Source organism: Eptatretus burgeri, chromosome 11 (genome assembly GCF_056783735.1).
Source record: "Eptatretus burgeri isolate ZD-2024b chromosome 11, Ebu_testis_v1, whole genome shotgun sequence".
In the NCBI taxonomy this organism is placed as follows: domain Eukaryota; kingdom Metazoa; phylum Chordata; class Myxini; order Myxiniformes; family Myxinidae; genus Eptatretus; species Eptatretus burgeri.
In genome coordinates, this window is record NC_140971.1 from 101666773 (window position 1) to 101690710 (window position 23938).

Sequence of the window (23938 nt, forward strand, 5' to 3'; positions counted from 1 at the left end):
GGCGGCGATGCCGTTCGTGGGGAACTCGACGTGGCTGGCGCAAAGATGGCGGCGTTTGCGGAGATGAAGGTGAGGTGATGTTGTTCGTTGTTGAGATGTGTTTTAGGAGATGGCGAGGAGATGTTGTTGTGGTGAAGGTGGTTGTTGTGAAGGTGGTTGTGGAGAAGGTGGTTGTTGTGAAGGCGGTTGTGGTGGTTGAAATGCGGTTGGTCCAAAAGAAAAACGGCTAACTGAAGATTCACAGCCCTGCACACGAATAATTTCCCATTAAACATCGGTGGGGAAATCTATCTGAACACACACTTATCGACATAACTGATCTAAGGACCTATATGGTGTCCTGTGAATTTCCACAACCGTAACAATATATTTTCCCTTCTCACCTTATACCCACGATAACCGCATGACTTCTTTACCTCCACTTCTTCTTCCTTCTACTTTTGCCGATCCACCATATTCCGTTTAAATTTTGCCGATCCACATTCACCAGACACCTTCATGATATTTTCTTTACTGAATCTTTATTTTCTTAATCTTAATTTTTCTTTACCGAATCTTAAAAACGGTCTCTTAAAATGTTTCAACTTCCTCTTTCACACTTGTGGTTCTCTGTATTGTATCACAATGCACTACTCTTCTTCTTCCTCTTCTTCTTCCTCTTCTTCTTCTGCTCCTTTTTTTTTTTTTTGTATACCTTGGTCGAGGCTCGTATGAGAGCTAACACACAACTCACAGCAAGGAGGCATGAGACAAGAGGGGCGGGAGTGGAAGGGACAAAACAGTGGGGAACAGACACATTAGGTGAACTGTGGAAGGGAGAGGGATGGGGATGGGACGGGGAACATGGCGAAGAGAAGATGGACATTTCAGGGACTTTCAGGAAGGAAAGTAGGAGAAATGAAGGAAGTGGGCTTGGGTGGATTATCGGGGGTAGAAAAGATCGAGGATTTGGATGGGGGAAGATAAGAGGTGGTGGTGAACAGCTGTTTTGAAAGCCTGGAGGGAAGAATGGGAAAGAATAGAGTGAGGAAGTTTATTCCAAAGGCGGGAAAAAAGAGGAATGAAAGAGTGAAGATGAGCAGTGATTCGTGATTTTGGTAGTTTTACCAGAAGGGGGTTGTTGGCGGACCTTGAGTGCCCTGTGGAAATGTGGTGGGGACAAATCGCAGAGAGAGCAGGGGGGGCAAGGCTGGAGAGGAGTCGGTAGAAGACAGAAAGACCACCGACCAACCTGCGGTGATTGAGTGAGAGGCCCAAAGACTCAGCTTCATTGCGGGAGATGCCGATGATCTTAAATGCCCTGGTTTCGACAGCGTGAAGCCGAGAAAGGTGGGAGGCAGGAGCACCAGCCCAGAGGGGAGAGCAGTACTCCATCAGGCTACAGACAAAAGCTTTGTAAGTGGTCAGGAGCTCAAGAGGGCCGAGGAAGAACTTAGCACGACGGAGGATTCCCAGTCGGCGACTGGCTTTTGAGGCGAGGTTGGAAATGTGACTTTCCCAGGAAAGGTCATGGCAGATAGTGAGACCTAGAAGCTTGAAAGAAAAGACTTCTTCCAGAGGATTGTTGAGAAAGTGGATGGGGGGGTTTTGTAAACGGTCCTTTCGAAGAGACATAGTGAGAGTGTGAGATTTGTCTGGATTGAAAGACATGTTCCACGTGTTGGACCAGTTTGTGATTTTATCCAGATCTGCAGTGAGTGAAGAAGCTGCTGCTTGCCGGTCTGAGGGATGACAGATGGTACGGCAGAGGGTGGAGTCGTCGGCAAAGAGAAATGGAGGATTTTCCAGAGAGTCCGAGAGATCATTAATGAAAACCAGAAAAAGAACAGGGCCCAGAACGCTACCTTGAGGAACTCCAGCCTGCACAGGAAGAGGGGATGAAAGAACTCCATTTAGGGCCACACGTTGACTGCGACAGGAGAGGAAGTCTGCGAGCCATGAGTGGAGATGGCCTTGAATACCATGGGAAGAGAGTTTGGTGAGTAGGGCAGGGTGCCAGACTGTGTCCTTCTTTTTCTTCTTCTTTTTCTTCTTCAAAAGACTGTTTTCATTTTTACCTTTCCTCTATCCAGTGTCAAAAAAGTCCAACTGTTACATTTTTTTTTATAGTCTCTGAACTCACCCTTCATTGCATCCTTTCTATAATGTCATTAAACATATCTCTGACTTTAAAAAATTTAAATCCCTTTTTTCAATGCATGCTCATATTCCATCAACCATTCTTTCTTTCCAATTGCAGTGACAATTCACCCCAACTACTTACATCTACCTCCACCTAACTCCTCACCCCTCCCATCTTGCCCCTCACCCAACCTTCTCTCTGAGAACCTCTTCAATGGTCTCTGCTTTACTAACAGCTCCTCCTCCGGTGTCCCAAACTGTGTGGTGTTCGAACATCTGTGTGGTCCATTCTAACCTAACAGATATCTCACACTCTCAATTAGCACAGTCCTCAACATCTCCAACATGCTCTTTCTTTCCTCTCATCACATCTTCTCTTCCAGATCCCTCGCATCTTGTGCCTCCCCATGCTGCTCCCTTCTTCACCATACCACTACCATGTTTCATCCTTCCCCTCTCCTTACCTGTCTCCTCACCCTCCTGCTCCATGGCCATGCCTGCCCGCATCATCTCCCCTCACTTTCAAAGCTTCCGTCTCACCCCTTCACGTCAAAGCAACCTTCACTGTCTTCCCCCTTCAAGCTTCCCTCTCACCTTTTTCAAAAGCTCCCCCCTCACATTTCTCCCTCAATTCTTCCCTCTAACCTTTCTCCCTCCAATCTCCCCTCACTCGCCCTTCTCAAAGTTGCCCCCCCCCCACATCGACAAAGCTGTTTCCTTCCCCTGCCTTCTTTCTTCCAACTCATTCCTCCACCTCCTCCAATCTTTGACTTCCCCCTGCCCCCTCTCTTATTACTTCCCACTATGCCTCATCCCATCACCACCGAGCCTTTTGTCCTCCTCATCCGGCCCTCTCCCCTCGCTCTTCTGTAATCCCCCACACACTGTCAACATCTCTCACTACCTCCCAACCCTCCTTCCTCATCCTCCCTTTCCCCTGCAACCAAAGCCTCCTCCTCCTCTCCCTCTTCTTTAAGAGTGTGGACCTCAAACATCCAGGGCCTATGCTCTAACTTGACAGATCTTTCCATACAGGTTGCCACTGACAAACCAGACATAATCTGCTAAACAAAAACCTTCCTCCTTAATGACGTCTCTGACTCCTTAGTATCTCTCTCTGATTACTCCCTCCTCCTGTATGACAGACTTGAGCCTCGTCCTGGCGGCGGAGTTGCTCTCTTTATAAAAAAAACTCCATTCCTCACTCCAACACACCCCCAGGAATACCTCTGGCTATGGCTTCCCCTCTACTCCCACCTCATGTTTACATGTACGAGGTGTGTTCAAAACGTATCCAACCTTTGTTCATAAAAAAAATACTCGAATCCATATTCAACAAACTTACAAAAATCTCCTTCAAAGTAGTCCCCTTGGGCTGCCACACACTTCTCCCAACGGTTCTGCCACTGTCGGAAGCAGCGCTGGAACGCCTCTTTTGGGATGGTGCGCAGCTGGTCCGTCGCATTCCGCATGATGTCTTCTCTGGACTGAAATATGGTCCCTTTCAGAGGCATTTTCAGCTTGGGGAAAAGCCAGAAGTCACACGGAGCCATGTCGGGAGAGTAGGGAGCCTGACGAAGCACAGGTGTGTTGTGTTTGGCCAGGAAACTCTGTATCAAATGTGAAGAATGGGCGGGTGCGTTATCATGATGGAGCTGCCAATTGACCGCTGCCCACAGGTCTGGCCGTTTGCATCGCACAGCGTCACGAAGGCGACGCAGTACCTCTTGGTAGTATCCTGCATCAGCAGGGTCCTCACTTGGTCAATGACGATCTCATTTTGGGATGTTGAGGGCCTACCAGAACGTGCTTCACTTTCCACTGATGTGCGACCATCTTTGAAGCGGTTGTACCACTCTTTTATCTGTGTGGTGCCCATTGCATCATTCCCGAAGGCCTGTTGAATCTTGCGGATCGTTTCCACTTGGGAATTGCCAAGCTTTACACAAAATTTGATGCAGTAGCGTTGTTCAAGTTTTTCCATCATTTTGTCAAAAACGAAAATCCGACGGTGCTCACTTACACTTCCTCACTCATTGGCGGTCTGTCGGCGACTGACAGCTTCTGCAGGCAGGAAAATATTCACGCATATGAATTAGGGTCACCTACATACGTGCACCAAATCATGCCTTCCTAGCTTCATTTGTTTACGCACGAAAAATTAAAGTTGGATACTTTTTGAACACACCTCGTATGTTGTACGATCCACCAAACAGTGATGACTCCATTTACATCTCGCTCGCCGAAAACATGGAACAACTTCTATCCTCTCATGCAAACTCTCTTTTCCTCATATGTGGTGACTTCAATTGTCATAATGCCAGTTGTCTTGGTGTGGGTACCTCTCTCATCTACCATGGCACTTCAACAAAGGACTTATGCGATTCATTGGGACTGACTCAATCGGTCAACCTCCCGACCCTGATCTCAACCAACGGTACTCCATCTCTTCTGGATTTGGTTTTGACCAATTACCCTGCAAATATCTGCTGTTCTTCCTCTTCTCCAATCGGTTCATCTGATTATGTGCTTTTCAAAATGGACAGCCAAAATGGCTGTTATAGGAGAACTACCTCAGTGCCGTTGAGTCTGGCATTTCACTCAGGCAGACTGGCAGGTAGGGACTTCAAGCAGCCATCAAACTTCTGGACTGGTCTCCAATTTCAAATGTCTCTGACATCAACTCATCCTGGGAATTCTTTCAAAGAAATTTGCTCTCTCTCATGAACAGATTTCTCTCATCCCATGTTCAGTTGTCCGACCCTTCCTCCCGTCCATGGTGCACTGAAGCTTGTGACGAGGCAGTTGTCCTGAAACAACTTTCGTTCACCTCATGAAGGCAATCCCAACTGAAGGCAAATCTAACTGAAGGCAATCTCAGTTCCTTCCACAAAGCTCGTAACAAGTGTGTCTCCATTCCCAGGAGAGGAGGAGGAGGAGGAGAGGATTGGGACCATACTCTGTGCAGAGCGTTGGTGCTGTTTAAGCAGTATGCTTAACTATTGGGGACAATCCTGGACGGGTCGCCACTCCGACACAGTATACCAGCATGCTGGCACTCATTTTGCCGACCTCGGAAGGATGACAGGCCGAGTTAACCCCACCTGGTATTATTTCAACAGCTGAGCGGGATTTGAACTCGGGACCCTGGGATCCAAAGCCCACCACCCTAACCATTAAGTCAACACCAGGCATACCCTCAGGAGAGCCAGGAAACAACATCTTTCCAATCTCAATCTGAACTTTCAAACCTGCCTCCCTCCTCCAAATCCTGGTGGTGTCTGGTCAAGTCTGTTTTTGGTGTATGTTCCCCCTCCATCCACCCCCTTAGCTCAAATGACTGTATTGCTGACATTGCATGTGAAAGGGCTGAAAGCCTACACTCTGTGTTTGCTTCAAAATCTTGTGTCCCAAACCTATCGCTTTCTGTACCCACCCAACCCAGCTGCACCCAGCTGTTTTTGGACTCTGTGTCCTTTTCTCCCGATAAGGTGGAGATGTTGCTGTCTAATGTCGATTCAGATTCTGCAACCAGTCCAGACAGCATCAGACCACGTGTCCTAAAAACCTGCTCTGCTGCTCTTCCTCACCCTCTCTCTGTTCTATTCACCCTCTCATTTGCTAAAGATCTTCTGCCATCTGCTTTGAAATCAGCAAACATTTCCGCTCTGCATAAAAAAGGTGCAAAAACTGATCCCTACAACTAACGACCAATCAGCCTGCTCCCAATCATCAGCAAGTTAATGGAATCCATCATCGCTTCCAACATTAATTCCTTCCGTTTCTCCAATGGCTTGATTTCCAATCATCAATTTGGATTCAGACCATGTCATTCTTCCCTGGACATTCTGCTTCTGCTTTCCCAACAATGGATGGAGATCCTCAATGCCAGACATGAGATCAGAGCCATCTCTCTTGACATATCGCGAGTTTTCAATATGGTCTAGCACCCCACCCTGCTCACTAAACTCTCTTCCTCTGGTATCCACGGCAATCTCCACCTATGTCTCGCAAAGTTCCTCTCCTATCACAGTTAATGTGTGGCCCTCAATGGAATTCTCTCATCCTCTTTTCCTGTCCAGGCTGGAGTTTCTCATGGCAGTGTTCTGTATCCTGTGCTTTTTCTGTTTTTTTTATCACTGAGCTCTCTGACTGGAAAATCCTCTTTATCGCTTTGCTGATGACTTCACCCTCTGCCGTACCATCTGTCATCCCTCAGATCAGCAGTCAACAGCCTCTTCACTCTCAGCAGACCTGGTAAAATCACAAGCTGGTCAAACACTTGGAACATGTCTTTCAAACCCAACAAATCTCACTCTCACTATCTCTCTCCAAAATGACCATCTGGAAAAAAAACTCCAATCTTCTTTTTCAACATTCCTCTTGAAGAAGTCCTTTCACTCAAGCTTTTGGGTCTCTGAGCTCTTGATCACACACAAAGCTTTCATCCACAGCCTGATGAAGTACTGCTTCTCCTCTGGGCTGATGCTCCCATCTCACACCTTTCCCGGCTTCACGCTGTGGAAACAAAGGATTTTGGGATCATTAATATCTCCCATAATGAAAGTGAGTCTTTGGGTCTTGGTTTAAATACCGTATCGGCTGGTTTAAAATCCTGAGTAGAGGATGCAGTTTTGCTCACCTTCGTGCAATGGAGGCCACATTCTTCAGGTCAACCAATCCCATTCTTTGTCGACAGAAATAATTTGTCCGAACTTTACATCTATTTTGAATATGTTGGTTTAACTGTGTGATAACTCCACCAGTCAATTGAGTCATCATGAAAACCAGCACCACCTCCCCCCAATCCCAACTAGCTCTCAGCTAATTAGCATTATGTTTCTGCAGGTACTTTGGTGATTCATCGCCACCTTATCATTACTCATGATGGTTAATTTCCACCTAATCATTATTCATGATATGGTTCCACCAGTCAGGTAATCCCATCCTTTCTTTCTCTCAACCAATCAGCGTTGAGGACATTACATTATGACTTTCAACGAGAGATTTGTGCTTCTTCTTCATCTGCTTGCGGTTTTATCCTGAGGAGTGCATGTCGAAAAGCTTTGGTAATGTCTATTTCATTGAAATGCATACTTAAATCTTTCAAAGTCAAGGAACTTTGTGCTATTCTCGTTCACAGTTCCAGAACCATGGGGACCAACACATGTCTGTTAACTATCCGGATGAGTGCCAGTCGATGCATAGAAATCATCCAGGACGAGAAGAGTATCTCACCTTGGCACCGTTCAACCATAGACTTGAGCACGACCACAGACTCGAGTGTAACCACCTGCCATGATCTCACCACTATCCAGTCTCCGAACCTCAGAGAGTGCTGCAATACTGATCTCCAAATACTGGAGCTCAGATGATAGCATAGACGGGTGATCATCTTCTCTTAGGGATTGGACATTCCAGGCATCCACCCAAAGCGACCGCTGAAGGTTAACTCGAGGATACCACCATCTGGTGGACGACACCTCAGCACCACCCTGACACACAACACCGCATTCCGACCCAGTAAGGTTACTCCATGCTTTTCCTCCTCTCATCAAAGAACGTGGGTCCCAAAGGCTTTGCCATAATCCCGTCAGCCAGTGAGCTGCCCTGCGAAGAGCAGCTGCACAGGAGGTACTCCCACGGAGTGGGTGTACAGTTTTCTTTGCGTTTTTTATGTGTTTTGCGGAAAGAAGTGTTTTACGGGGGCGCAGTGCAAATCCTGCCATAAACCTCCTAGAAAAAGGATACCCAATTGCAGGAAGATGTCCGCAGACACAGTTGGCCAGCAGATATTTAATGGCCATTGGCTCACAAGGAGCTCATCCACCATTTGACAGGTTTTGATGTTAATCCTGCTGGGTGTCCATTGCCATGCACCCTCCTCACCAGAAAACCTTGTGGGCGAGGCAGTTTAGTCACCAACAAACCGACCACGAAACAGGTTCTTTCAGGTTTACATGGTACCTGTAGCAAATCATAGATCTGCTCTCATCTGGCCTGACCTGACAATAGACCTTTGTTCACAGCATTAAAAAAATCTGGTTCTGATGGACACGACAGAGGGAGTATATGGGAGAGTTGACCCCAAAAGAGGTATTGGCTTTCTTCTCAGAAACTATGCAGACAATTCTGATGAAACTTGACGACAACCCTCAACACTGGTGATGTACGAAAGTTTATTCACACCATTAAAAAAATTGGGGCCGACGTGTGTCTACGGGGTGTGCGGGTTTCCCCCCAAAATAGGTATTTGCTTTCTTCTCAGGAACTACCCATACAATTTCGATGAAACTTGACCTCAACATTAATTTCCCATCATGTACCAAAGCTTGTTCACGACATTAAAAAAATCGGGGTCTAAAGGGGTGTAAGGGGGCGTTCCCCCTCCCCCCCCCAAATATGCACGTGCTTTCTTCTCCAAAATCCACACACAATTTCAATGAAACTTGACCACGACCTTCATCACCTGGTTCGTATCAAAGTTTACTCACGGCATTAAAAAGCATGGGCTCAAAGGAGGTTTCCCGGGGGGGGGGAGGGGGGAATTGTCCCCTTTAATAGTTATTTACCTTCTTCTCCAAAACTACACACAATTTTGATTAAACTTGACCACAACCATCATCACCCGTGATGCGCCAAAGTTTGTTCACACTATTTTAAAAAAAATTGGGTCTCATGGGGTGTATGGGGGTGGTTGCCCCCCAAAATGGGGATGTGCTATAACATTGGTTCATTGATACATTTTGCTGATTTCATCCCTTTTTGACCTCCTCCTCAGTATCATTTTTCTTCCAAGTGAGCGCCGAGGGGTAATGCCCCGAATTTATAAAAAAAATATCTCTGTGACTGTATTTTCTTTGTCATTCCTGGTGCAGCAATTATCACTGGTACAATTTTGATGCTCTTCCGTTTCCCAGATCTCTTGATCTCATTTTTGAGGTCTTGGTATTTGATCGTTTTCTTGATTTCTGCATTATTTAAGCAAAAATTGCTGGGTACTGATGTCTCAATCAGCAATGGGTCTTTTCCTTTTTGCACCCGAGTACTATGTCCGGTCGCAATGCTTTGTTTTCTCTGTTCACATTCGATGGGATCATCAGGTCGTACATGAGCATGATGTCCTCATTTTCAATGATTGCCCTTGGTTTGTGTCTCCTTGAGTGTTCTGGAACTGGATGTTGAAATCTTTGCAGACATTTCAGTGGATTACTCCAGATAATTTGTTGTGCCTTTGTATGAATAGTTGTTCTGGCATGAAATATGTAGATTATTCTGCATGAAGGATTGTAGATGTAGAATTCTGTGCAGTTTTGAAGGAGCAGGAGTTAGGGACATTGAAGGAAGGATAAACGATATTGTATCGGGTCATGGCAGGAAGAAGTTGGTTGTGGTACACCGAGATGCAAATGATTTCGGGAAAGTTTACTCAGAGGTTTTGAAAAATAGATACAGGATATTGGGTAAGCGGCTGAAAGCAAAGGGTTGTGAGGTAATGTTTTCTGGGATTCTCCCAAGATTAGGAAACAATATTGAAATTATGAGCAGAGCAATAGATGTCAACCAATGGCTGGAAGAATGGTGTAGGGAGGAAGGTTTTACATTTAAGAAGCAGTGGGAATCATTGAGGGGACAAAGAGAGTGTTTCTGAAATGATGGCCGTATATTAAATAGAAAGGGGGCAGCAAGGTTTGCAGTGGGAATTGAGGAAGGAATTAAGGCTTTTTTAGGTCAGCAGAGGGTGGGGAAGGTATTACGGAAGGAACGGATGATGTAATTGTGATGTGCAAGGCCAGGCAGGAAAATATAATTTCAGGAAGGGAAAAGTTAAACATATTCTATTCCAATGGCAGAAGTTCAAATAATAAGATGGAAGAGCTTGAAGCCAAAGTATATAACGAGGAGTACGATATAGTTACAGTGAGTGAGACATGGTTTAAGGAGGAGAGTAACTGTACGACAGGATTAGAAGGCTACAAGGTGTATCGGTGTGATCGGAAGGAGAGAATAGTAGGAGGAGTAGCAATCTGGATAAAGGACAGCATTGCATCAAGAGAAAGGGGTGACATTAAGGAAGGAATAAATGTTGAGGATTTTGTATGGGCAGATATTGTAAAAACAGTAAGATACTGGTAGGATGCTTTGATAAGGCTCTGGGTGGGAAGGAATAGGAGGAATGAGGAGTACATGAAGAATTCAAAAGGGCATGCGGTAAGGGAAGAGTATTGATTGTGGGGGATTTTAACTTGCCAGGGATAGATTAGATCCAGGATCAGGGAAAGGGCAGAGCGGATGAGGATTTCCGAGTTTTAGTCCAGGATTGCTTTTTAATGCAGTTTGTAGATAAATCCACAAGGGGGAATGCAGTGTTAGACCTCCTTTTTTTTTTTTTTTTTTGGTGGTATTTTTTTATTATCAAACAGGTATTTTTCTTCAACTTTTACACAAGAACAGTCAGGAGAATTGCCAATAGCTGAGAGTATCTATCGAGGAGGTGAGGAAGGGCTTTTACAGAAGATCCAGGTTGGAGTGGAGGAAGTAAAGGAACAGCTAGGCAATCTAAGAGTAGATAAGGCTCCGGGGAAGAACATATGCACTCGAGAGTATTGCGGGAGGTGGCTGAGCAGGTATTCGAGATATAAACGGATATTTTCAATAGGTCCCTGGAGTCAGGACAGGTCCCGGAGGATTGAAACATGAACAAACTTTAGTACATACATTCATGAACGTTGTGGTAAAGTTTCATCAAAATTGTATGTGTAGTTTCAGAGAAATTGCAAGTATTTGCAGACGGATGGACTGACAAATGGGTGACGCGCCATCCCATAAGCTCCCGGGAACTACGTTTCAGGTGAGCTAAAAATAGGACTGTGCATCCTGAAACTCACCTGGATCGGGAGCAACAGTCACCCAAACTCCCGCAAACACCCTTGGACCCTGATACTTTTAATGCCGTGAACAAACTTTGGTACATCATGGGTGATGAAGGTTGTGGTCAAGTCAGGTCCGGCGATATATCAATATACCGGTTATATCGATATATTTTTTTCATATCAACATACCGTATTCGAATTCTGAATATACTGGTATACCGAAAGAAATCGATATGAAAAAAACAAACCGGTACATCACAAACAAATCGAAGAAAGGTGTTTACAATCCTTAAATAGCGTACATGATTTAAAAAGCTTTGATTCACTCGGCATATCGGCTAAACATGGAACAGGAACAGTGAAATGTATGGCGTCAAGACCTAACGGGAGGTAAGTGCAGTATGTGTTAACTTTGAACCCTCAGCAACCGAGCACCCGGCCAAGCAATTGTATTTGTCTTTCCCCTCGTGACTGCTTTTAAAGCAATTGCCAGTTGGTTATTATGTGTATGAATCGGGTGTGCTTTAGAAATCCTATGCTAAGTCAGTGATCTGCGATAATGGTATAGAAGTGATATGGGTACAGCGTTCTGTGATTGTCACACCGTACGGCAATAGCGATGGATTCTGACATGTGCCGATTACCATTACTGATCTCGCTTTAAAACAAAATCAGTTAAAAAACAAATTGAAGTTGGAGGTCAGATAATCGTTATCATGAGGGGGGGGGGGGCCCCGTGTGGGAATACTTTGAAGAATTTCCGTGTCAATGATGCGCACGCACATCATATATGAATACATAATGGGCCGTTGGATCGTTGCATATTTTTGGAACTTGCTTAACAATTTTTTTTTATTTTAATAATATCGATATACCAGTATATACAAGTATGACTCCACCGGAATACCGATATCGACAAAAATCTATATCAATGGAACCTATGGTCAAGTTTCATTGAAATTGTGTATGTAGTTTTGGAGAAGAGAGAAAATACCTATTTTGGAGAGGTCAAACCCCCCAAGGTCAGGCCAGATTAGATCTGTGACTTGCTACATGAACCATGTAAACCTGTACGAACCGGTTTCATGTTCGGGTTGTCGGTGACTGAGTCAAGGGCCATCCATAACTAGTGCCCAACTGTGTCTGCGGATGTGCTCCTGCAGTCGTGTTACTTTTATTAGGAGGTTGGTGGCAGAATTCGAATTTCGGCCACCGTAAAACCCTTCACTCCCCAAAACACAAGAAAAACGCAAAGAAAATTGAAAACCCACTCCATGGGAGTACGTACCTCCTGTGCAGCTGCCCTCCGCAGGGCAGCTCACAGGTAGACGGGATTGGGGCAAAGCCTTCGGGACCCCCACTCTTTGATGATAGGAAAACCATGGGGTAACCTTCCGGGGTCAGATTGTTGGGGTGGTGCTGAGGGGTCATCCACCAGATGGCGGTCTCTTTGAGTTGACCCGAGGCGGTCCTTTTGGGTGGCTGCCTGGCATGTCCTATCCCTAAGAGAGGATGATCACCTGTCTCTGTTATCATCTGAGCTCAAGCGTTTGAACATCGGTATTGCAGCACTCTCTCAGGTTCGGGCACCGGATAGTGGCGAGATCATGGCGGGTTATTACACCTACTATTGTTCTGAATACTGATGCTTACCATGCCCGAAGAGTTTCTGTAGCTGTGTCCAATAAGTTGACTCCAATGATGATTGAGGCAACACCGGTCAACGAGCGCATTCTGAGACGAAGGATTCGTCACTTCCTGGGTGTCATTTCCCTGGTCTCTGTATATTCTCCGACTGAGGCGAGTGATCTCACTGTGAAGGATGCATTCTGTGCCGCGCTCGAGTCTGCGGGTGATCAGTGCCCCAGGCGAGATACTCTTCTCGTCTTGGGGGATTTCATCAAGTGGAACTGATAGGGATGGTTATGAGACGTGTGTTGGTCCAGCTGTACCAGGCTGATCCAGCAGCCATTGAATTGGATGTCAGGGTTGCTACTATCCCGATTGCTGACCCTCCAATCAACTGTGATCCACCTTCATTTGTGGAAACACAGGCTGCGGTGAACCGGTTGAAATGGGAAAGCTCCTAGGATCTGTGGCATCCATGCTGAACTTCTCAAGGCTGGTGGAAATGCTGTACTCGTATCGTTGCATGCAGTTCTGTGCTCTGCCTGGAACACAGGCATCATCACAACTGACTGGAAGAGGACCTTGTTGTCCCTCACTGGAAAGAGAAGAGTGATAGCCTGACTGTAACAACTAACGAGGGGTGACGCTGCTGTCAGTGCCGGGCAAGGTCTTTGCTCAGATAATTCTTGATTGGGATCGCCACCATTTGCTTGAGCACCAACACCCAGAGCAGTCGGTCTTTACACCAAAGAGGTCAACGATTGACTGTACCCTTGCCTTCGGGTCCTCACTGAACACAGATGAGAGTTAAGGCAGGGGCTGCTTGCAGCCTATGTTGATCTCTGCAAAGCATTTGATTCAGTGAATCGGGATGCCCTCTGGAAGATTCTTGATCTTCATGGGGTGCCACCAAAACTGATCAATCTGATCTCTGAACTACACTCTGGTACTGAGAGTGCTGTGAGATGTGATGATGCCATCTCAGACTTATTTCCAGTTGTTACTGGAGTCTGTCAGGGGTGTGGACTGGCCCCCTCATTTTTCAGCGCTTGTATGTCCTGGATTCTGGGGAGGATGTCAGAGAGATCAAGCTGCAGTGCATCATTTGGGAATGTCAATATCTCGAACTCTGATTTCGCCGATGATGTAGTTATCTTTGCAGAGACTTTAGATATCCTTTTGGGGGCCCTTGAGGTTCTGAATGAGGAGTCAGAGCTGCTGGGATTACGAGTTTCCTGGGACACAACTAAAATCCAGGCTTTCAATGACATCTTGGATGCTGCTATCTTGTCTGTACCTGTTTGTGGTGAGTATGTTGAGGTCACAGAGAGATTCACTCACCTTGATATTCATGTCTCTGCTGACTGTGAGCCAGAGGTCATGAGACATCTGTGTTGGGCCTGGGGACTCATGGATTCACTGGATCATGGGGCGTGGCTCTGCCGGTAATTTTAGCATCATTTGCATATCAGGTCACTAAACTCAACCACCAACTATTTTTGAGGTCAACATAAGCCAAAAGGTGAACATTGGCCAAAAAATTTTTTATTGTCAATTTTCATCCAATTGACTTGAAATATGAAGAGGCTTTGCACATTTGGTCATTTAATTCAACTACCAATTACTTTTGAGGTCAACGTAGGTCAACATTTCTAGAATTATAAATTTTAATCCGATTGGCTTGAAATTTGAACAGGATTTTCATAAAAATGACAGTGTCATGTGGTCTGGCAGCGATATTGTATCGAAGGGAAAATCTTTGAAAATCTTCATTGGAGAATCCGCTTAACTGACCATTGCAAAATTAAACATCTTTGTCAAACCATATTTCCCATGGGTAGTTTATCAATTAGACATCATTGGTCACGTGGTCTGGCAGCAATATTGAATCAAAGAAAAAAAAAAACCTTAAAAATGAAAAGAGTTGGCTCGCACCAAGTCCTTCTCAAGACTGCGTGGGGTATGTATTCCATGAATACCACCGAGTTAACAAGTCTCTTAAGGAAGTTCAATCATTCATACTCCTGGGTCTCACTATCAGCTATGATTTTACTTGGGCAAACCAGATTTTAATGTTAGTCTCTAAAGCCAGCCACCGACTGGGAATCTTCCATTGTAGTAAGTCCTTCTTTGGCACACCTGAACTCCTGTGCACTGACAAGGCCTTCATCTGCAGTTTAATAGAGTGCTGCTCTCCCCTCTGGGCTGGTTCCCCTGCCTCACATCTTGCTCAGCTTGATGCCATGGAAACCAGGGCCTTCAAGATCATTGGAATCTCCCACGCTGAAGTGGAGCCTATTGGGTCTATCACTCCACCATCACAGAGACATCGGTGGTCTCTCTGTCTTCTACTGCCTCCTTTCTGGTCTTGCACCCTCTGCCTTTTTCGTGCTTTGCCCCCCACCCACCCCCCTCCAGGTTTCTGCAGGGCTCTTGTTGTCTACCGTCAACCCTCTTATCATAAAGCTACCTAAATCCAAGATCACTTTTCACCTCAACTATTTTGTTCCTCTTTTTTCTCGCCTGTGTTTTCAACTACTACATCCTCGTCAATCTCTTACTTCCCTCCAGGTCTTCAAGATAGCTGTTCACCACCATCTTAGATTGTTCCCAATCCGAAAACATGATATTTCCTCCCCTCAACTCCCCCCCCAACCTAACCCAATCCTCCCTCCTTCTAAATTTCCAGTTTTCCCTCCTGAGATTTTCCTTCTGTATCTATCTTGTCCACCCCATGCATCCTATCCTGCCCCCATTCCTCCCCACACCTATCGTTTGCCTGCCTCCCCCTGTCTTGGCTTTTGGCTCTGCTGTTGGTGTTCCCCCCTCTCTCTACTGTTCCCTTTGTCCTGTTGCGTTCCGATCTGTTCAATGTACAAGGACTGGCTCTTTTACGAGCCTCGACTATGTATACAAAAAAAAAAACTTTGTTGTTGTTTGGCTAGCAATGCAAACCTTGTTCTTGCTAGCTCAGAGCATTATGGGGGCTTTGATCAAACTTATCAAACCCTCATTTTTGTCATTCGTCACTTGTATTTGCAGAATGTAGCAGTTTTTCATCTGGAATTTCCATCTTGCTCATAATTTTCCTCTCAGTTGAAGGAATGCTCTTTTTTATTTTCACGTCAATCATGTGTGGCACACAAATACTATCCATCTGCAATGGCGAAACGGTGAGTACATTTTGTTCAATGAAAGAATGTCATTTGTGCTCTGTGTGAATTTTTCGAAAACATTGTAATAATAGTTTGCTATTTTTTGGATCATGAAATTTGAAAGTTGGACTTGTGTTTAAGGCCATTTGCATAAGGAATATGCCACAATCAGTTAGTTATATCAATTTGAATATTATTCCCAATGATTTCAAACACTTCTCTTAAGCTCAGCTTTATTCCTTGTAATAAATGTGGGGTCTAAATTGAAAGCCTTGAACATATGACTCAAACGTTTTCAAATGCGTGAACGATTAAGAAAGCATCAGTCTTGATATAAAGGTCATCATATTTACGAAGATATCTCTTGGACTGCCTCGGAGAAGCTCCTTGTGAGCCAATGGTCATCCATGTCTGGTGCCCAACTGTGTCTGTGGACATCCTCCTGCAATGGGTAACCTTTCCTTGGAGGTTGGTGATGGGATTTGCACTGCAGCCACTGTAAAACACTTCACTCCACAATACACACTAAAACGCAAAGAAAACTGAAAACCCACTCCGTGAGAGTACCTCCTGTGCAGTTGGGCAGCTCACCGGATGACAGGATTGGGGCAAAGCCTTCGGGACCCCCATTCTTTGATGCTAGAAGGAAAAACACGGAGTAACCTACCCGGGTTGGATTGAAGTAGTGTGTGTGGGGTGGTGCTGAGGTATCATCCACCAGACAGCGGTCTCCTCGGGTTAACCTGAGGCAGTCCCTTTGGGTGGGTGCCTGGAATGTCCTATCCCAAAGAGAAGATGATCACCTGTCTGCGATCATTTGAGCTCCAATGCTTGAACATCGGTATTGCAGCATTCTCTGAGTTTCGGAGACTGGATAGTGGCGAGATTATGCCGGGTGATTACACCTACTACTGGTCTGGTCGCTTTGATGGTTACCACGCCCAAGGAGTTACTGTAGCTGTGTCCAATAACTTGACTCCCATGATAATTGAGATAAAACAAATGCAATGAGCGTATTATAAGACTGAGGATTTGTCACTGCTTGGGTGTCATTTCCATGGTCCCTTTATATCTGGGGTTCCCAACCTGGAGGTAATTACCCCAAAAGGGGTAATTTGGCTTCTCTCCAGGGGTAATGAGTGTTCCTGACAATCATATAAAAAAAATCAATGTCATTTCCATTACCATGCATAATCTTGGAAAGGATAAACCTCCAAACACCACTCGTCATTGTTCACCCTTGTCTCCAGTGTTTCTGGGGACGGGACTGGTGTTTCGATCACAGTTCTCAGAATCAGAAGCAGCTAGTTTCCCAGAAAATGACAAAATCGTCAGTGCACACGTGACATAAGACACGTCCCATGACAACCTCAGCCTCAGGATATCGCTGCAGGGGGATACCCTGGGACCAGGCTATTGACATACACGTTTTGCACGGATTCTCGCAGCCATTAGATCTGACAATGAGATCATATTTAGAGGCCTCATATCTCACAGATAATGGTAGGAACTTGTTGCTTTTTTGATTTACATGCTTATCGGTGATTTCTGCAAGAGAAATTTGGCCTTTGTGAAAATTTGGAGTAATTTTCAGGGCACTTCCAGGTTTGAATTTTAATCGACGGGCGGCTTCTATCAACCAATCAGAGTTGTTTTCAACACATGGGACCAGGGCCTACGTGGAGCATTTGGCCTGGGATCAAGGGTGCGCCCCATGACTACAAGCCAACACCACAGCCAATGACTGCAATCCGCAGTGCTAAGACGATGCAGGGATGGCAAGTGGGGGAAAAAAACGTGGATTTCTTGACAGTTACATTGACTATGGATTCCCGAATATTACAGAGAAGGGGATTATGAAACCACAATGTTTGATCTGTTTGAAGGTCTTGACTGTCGCATCGTTAAAGCCGAGTAAATTGAAACAACATCTCCAGTCTCAGCACCCAGACGACGTTGGCAGGGACCGATCCTATTTCGAAAGGCAGCAAGAAAGGTTGAAGTGCCAACGCCTTTGTTTTCTTGTTTGTTCTATACATTGTCGAGGCTCGTACGAGCGCCAACACACAACGCACATCAAGGGAGGCATGAGACAAGAGGGGCAGGTGTGGGAAGGACAAAACAGTGGGGAACAGAGACATTAGGAGATCTGTGGAAGGGAGAGGGATGGGGCGGGGAACGCGGTAATACAAGATAGAAACTACAGGGACTTTCAGGAAGGAAAGCAGGGAATTTGAAGGAGGTGGGTTTGAGGTGGATTAACGGGGGTAGAAAAGATCGAGGATTTGTATGGACGACGATAAGAGGTGGTGGTGAACGGCTGTTTTGAAGTCCTGGAGGGAAGAATGGGATTGACGAGAGTGTGGGAGGTTATTCCAAAGGCGGGGAAAAAGAGGAATGAAAGAGTGAAGGTGAGCAGTGATTCGTGATTTTGGTAGTTTTACCAGAAGGGGATTGTTGGTGGACCTTGAGTGCCCTGCAGAAATATGGTGGGGGCAAATTGCAGACACAGCGGGGGGGAGGGGGGGAGACTGGAGAGGAGACGGCAGAAGACAAAAAGATCCGAAATGATCCAAAATGCCTTGGTTTCCACAGCGTGAAGCCAAGAAAGGTGGGAGGCAGGAGCACCAGCCCAGCGGGGAGAACAGTACTCCATCAGGCTGCGGATGAAAGCTTTATATGTAGTCAGGAGCTCAGGTGGGCCGAAGAAGGACTTTGCACGATGGAGGATTCCCAGTCGGCGACTGGCTTTGGAGGCCAGGTTGGGAATGTGGCTTTCCCAGGAAATATCATGGCAGATAGTGAGACCCAGAAGCTTGAAAGAAAGGACTTCTTCCAGAGGATTGTTGAGAAAGTTGATGGGGGGAAAGGGGGGGGGTTGCCAAACGGTTCTTTCGGAGAGACATAGTGAGAGCGTGAGATTTTTCCGGATTGAAGGACATGTTCCACGTGTTGGACCAGTTTGTGATTTTACTCAAATCTGCAGTGAGCGAAGAAGCTGCTGCTTGCTGGTGAGATTTGGCAATGAGGGATGACAGATGGTACGGCAGAGGGTGGAGTCATCAGCAAAGAGATAAAGAGGATTTTCCAGAGAGTCAGAGAGATATTTGATGAAAACCAGAAAAAGAACAGGGCCCAGAACGCTGCCTTGAGGAACTCCAGCCTGGACAGGAAGAGGGGATGAAAGAAATCTATTTAGGGCCACACGTTGACTGCGGCAGGAGAGGAAGTCTGCCAGCCATGAGTGGAGATGGGCTTGGATACCATAGGACGAGAGTTTGGTGAGCAGTGCAGGGTGCCAGACTGTGTCAAAAGCATGTGATATGTCTCGGGATATGGCTCTGATTTCATGTCCGGCCTTGAGGACCTCCATCCATTGTTGTGAGAGTGGAATCAGCATATCCAGGGTAGAGTGACCTGGTCTGAAACCAAATTGATGATCGGAAATCAAGCAATTGGAGAAGAGGAAGGATTTAATGTCTGAAGCAATGATGGATTCCATCACCTTGCTGATGATTGGGAGAATGCCGATTGGTCTGTAGTTGCAGGGATATGTTTTTGCACCTTTTATGCAGGACAGTAATGTTTGCTGATTTACAAGCAGATGGCAGATGACCTTGAGCAAATGAGAGGGTGAATAGAACAGAGAGAGGGTGAGCAAGAGCAGAGGAGCAGGCTTTTAGGACACATGCGCTGATGCCATCTGGACCGGTTGCAGAATCTGAGTCGAGGTTTGACAGCAAGCTCTCCACCTTGTCAGGAGAAAAGGACACAGAGTCCAGGGACTGGTGGGTGCGACTGGGTAAGGTGGGTACAGAAAGCGGTGAGTTTTGGACACAAGATTTAGCTGCAAACACCGAGTTTAGGCATTCAGCGTTTTCACGTGTGCTATCAGCAGTGCGGGCATTTGAGGTAAGGGAAGGGATGGAGGGGGAACATACACCAGAAACAGATTAGATGAGGCGCTACCAGGATTTGGAGGAGGGAGACAGGTTCAAGAGTTCAGACTTGAGCTTAGAAAGATGTTGTTTTCTGGCTCTCCTGAGGGTAGATACACACTTGTTCTGAACTTTATGGAATGAACTGAGATTACCCTCAGTTGGGTTTGCTTTCCATGAGGCAAAGGCAAGTTGTTTCAGGGCAACTGCTTTGCCACAAGCTTCAGTAAACCATGGGCGGGAGGAAGGGTAGGACAACTCAAGACGAGGGGATAAATCTGTGCATGAGGGAGAACAAGTTTCTTTGAAAGAATTTCCAGGATGAGTTGATGTTGGAGAAAGCAGCGATGGGAGACCAGTCCAGAAGTTTGATGGCTGCTTGAAGAGGCTGTCAGTCAGCTTGAGTGAAATGCCAGATTTGATGGCACTGAGGTGGTTCTCTGATAACAGCCAGAGAGATGTCCACTTTGACAAGCACGTGGTCAGAAGAACCGATTGGAGCACAGGAAGAACAGCAGATATTTTCAGGGAAATTTGTCAAAATCAGATCTCGAAGATGTGGAGTACCGTTGGTTGAGATCCGGGTCGGGAAATTGACCGATTGAGTCAGTCCCAATGAGTCGCAGAAAGATTTTGCTGAAGTGCCATGACAGGTGAGAGAGGTACCCACACCCATCCAACCGGCATGAGACAATTGAAGTCACCACATATGAGGAAGAGAGAGTTTGGATGAGAAGGTAGAAGTTGGTCCATGTTTTCAGATAGTGAGGTGTAAATGGAGTCATATAAATGGAGCCTTGATTCAAGTGGATCATTCCAGCAACAAAATGCCACCGCTGTCGAAGCATCTACCTCGTATCCCTCGAGATTGCATGGAAAAAGAAGTCGCAATTCATCGGTGAAGAATTGCTACTGCCATGTGCGAAGGCAATGGTGAGACTGATGCTCGGTGATTAGAGTGTCGAGAAACTTCGTCCAATGTCGTCTACCAACACAGTGAAGCGTAGGGTATGTGATATGTTGAACGACATTAAATATCAAGTGGTCGAGGAGAGAAATAACGCCAGGGTTTTCAGCATCCAGCTTGATGAGTTGACTGACGTTTTGTGTCCTGCTTGCAGCTCATGGTTTTTGTTCGCTATGTTCAGGGTCAAGATTTGAAAGAAGAGTTGCTTTTCTGCCATAAACTGGAAGAGACAACAAAAGGTGAAGAGGTCATGTTAAAATTGTCATGCTTTTTTGAAGAGGAAGGGTTGAGCTGGGTGGGAGTATATGGCGTGTTTTTGGATGGTGCACCTGCCATGCTAGGCTTGAAGTCAGGATTTCACACCTTAGTAAAGGCAAAAGCTCCCGATGCCAAAATCAGACATATAACACTTTGTACATTGTATGGTTCAACGTCAGGCTTTAGCTTCAAAAACTCTTCCTCAGCCACTGCTTGAGACGATGAATACCATCATCAAAAAGGTCAATTACGTCAAGGCGAGTGCTTTGAACACTCGGCTGTTCAAGAAACTGTGCCAAGATGTGCATTGAACATGTAAGTCTACTGTTCTCCACACAGGTTCACTGGCTGTCCAGAGGTAACGTTGTTCACCGTGTTTTTGAGCTCAGAGATGAGATCCAGTTATTCCTTGATATTCAAGAGAAGAAGTATTTCCTTTCTGCATGTAATCAGCCAGAATGGAATGTGAAATTCGCCTAACTAGTTGATATGTTTTGGCAGTTGAACGAACTGAACACCACACTACAAGGTAAGTTTAAGTTGGTGTTTGACTTCGTCGATAAGCTCCAGGCGTTTGTTGGGAAGCTGCAGAACTGGCGTCGTAAAATTGAGGCAGGAAACACGGCAATGCTAGAGCATCAGACCAGTGTCGATAAAACCTGTACTGAAAAGATGAGACACTTGATTTATCAGCATCTGGGAGCCATACAAATTGAATTTGAAAGCTCCTTCCTGGATACAGATACGGACTTGGCAGGCATTGTGCGGGATCCTTTCTGATCGCCAGTAACGGCGATACCTGATAACAACGACCAGACACAGACTGAACTTGTAACTGACAGAAGATTCGGGCACGAAGCTCAAATTCCAGACAATTACTGCCAGTGTTTTGGGTAGCTATGACTGAATCATACTCCAGACTTTTCAACATCGTTATTCGTAATTTATTACTATCTGGATCCACATACAGGTGTGAGAGCGCATTTTCAGTGTGAGCGCATATGTAAACGAAGTCAAGAAAATGACTGGACATAGAAGACGAACTGTGATGTGCACTCAGTGTGACTGAGCCTAGAATTTAGAAATTGGTATCGTCTGTTCAGCATCAACCTTCTCATTTAATTTTTCAAACACATTGTCGGATTTATTTGGCTGGGGATTTCATGTTCCGCAATGAATATGCATATAATTTAAAGATGCAATAATCTGCAATAAATATGCAATGATTTGGAAAAAAAAAACCTTCTCTTGAGAGGGTCAAGGGGGTATTAGGTGAATTTCGATGTCTGAAATGGGTAATGACCCAAAAAAGATTGGGAACCACTGCTATATATACAGTATGCTCCGACTGAGGTGAGTGATCTCACTGTGAAGGAGGCATTCTCTGTCGCGCTCGAGCCAATGGTTGGTTATTGCCTCAGACGAGATACTCTTCTAGTCTTGGGGGATTTGAATGCATCGACTTGCACTGATACCGATGGCTATGAGACATGTGTCAGTCCCCATGGGTCTGGAACTGTCAAACAGAATACCACTAAGTTCCTTGACTTTGCAAGAAGTCATGGACTTAGGGTGGCTGGTTCATGGTTTCAGCACCCACATGCTCATCACTGGACTTGGTATTCCAACACTGGTGTGTGGCAAACGAGATTGAATCCAGGAGAGGAGACATGTGCTCATTGATGGTTGCTGGAGGATGATCCAGAACTGCACGGTCTACCGGAGTGCTCAGTTCCTCAACACTGACCACAGGCTTGTTGTAGCAACTCTGAAGTTGCAGCTTAAATCCAGGAGAATGGTACCATCCCAGCCTAGGCTGAATGTTCGCAAGCTCAAGGATGAGAAGGTAGCTGAGGAGTTTGCAAACAGGCTGAGTGGAGATTTGGAGGGTATGGGTGCTTTGGCAGATCCTGAAGAGTTGTGGAATGTCTTCAAGACCACCACCCTTGATGTTGCTGGTGGATGTCTTGGAACTCACTGTAGGGCAAAGAATAATTTTGCCTCTCAAGGTACACTGGATACGATTGACCAGAGTAACAGGGCCAGGCTTAATGACAGAGCTGAGCTGTTCAGGGAGCTGAGGCATAAAACTGAACGTGCGCTGAGGGTGCACAAGGAGGCCAAAGTGTGAGGGATCTGTGAGGGGGGTAGAGCATCACCTCTTGATGAGTGATTTTCCTCATGCTTAGGCCAAAAAAAAAAATGTTGCATTGGCGTAACCCGCCCGACCCTAAAAATTCCGCCGACCCTACGTTTTTTTTTTGTTTTTTTTGCTATCGAAAAATTTTGCCGACCCTATTTTATTGCTATTTTTGTTGTTTTGCTATCGTTTTCAAGTATCTTGTTGATTGCGATCGCGATCGCAAAAACCTGGAAGTGTTTCGGACAGAACCCGCCGACAAAAAGGGTGGTACTCGAGCCGGGGGAGATTTTGGGAGGGATTTATTAGGAAAAAAAAAAAATAAGATCCCGACCGACCTACCCTATTTTTCAGTGACCCGTTACGCCAATGCAACATTTTTTTTTTTTGGCCTTACAGAGGAATTTGTGCATTGCGTTCCTCCAAGCCCATCCCTCGGTGTACTGCAGTTGGAGCACTGGGTGGTGGGCTCTTGATTGAGGAATCCGAAGTGAAGGCCAGTTACTTTGAGCGGCTGTACCAGTCTGATCCACCAGCTGTTGAGTTACACATCAGGGGTGTAACTATCCCTCCTGCTGACACTCCAATCAACTGTGAACTGTCTTCATTTGTGGAAACACAGGCTGCAGTGAACCAGTTGAAAAGGGGTAAAGCCCCAGGGATATGTTGCATCCATGCTGAACCTCTCAAGGCTGGTGGAAATGCTGCACTCTTGTCGTTGCATGCAGTTCTGTGCTCTGCCGCAAACACAGGCATCATCCCAACTGACTGGAAGAGGGGCCTTGTTGTCGCTCTCTGGATAGGGAAGGGTGATCGTCAAGACTGCAACAACTACCGAGGTGATGCTGCTCTTAGTG

The 23938-nt window shown here is 45.8% G+C and overlaps 1 protein-coding gene across 4 annotated transcripts in view; it reads left to right on the forward strand.

The window, feature by feature from the left end:
• The window catches only part of LOC147017779 (palmitoyltransferase ZDHHC3-like), a 146971-nt gene that overhangs the window by 98460 nt on the left and 24573 nt on the right, over positions 1 to 23938 (forward strand). For all 4 annotated transcript variants that reach the window (XM_085847686.1, XM_085847688.1, XM_085847689.1 and 1 more), the window contains one exon: positions 15666 to 15796. In XM_085847686.1, coding sequence (XP_085703812.1) covers positions 15666 to 15796 — 131 coding nt within the window. The remainder of the gene's footprint in view (positions 1 to 15665; positions 15797 to 23938) is intronic.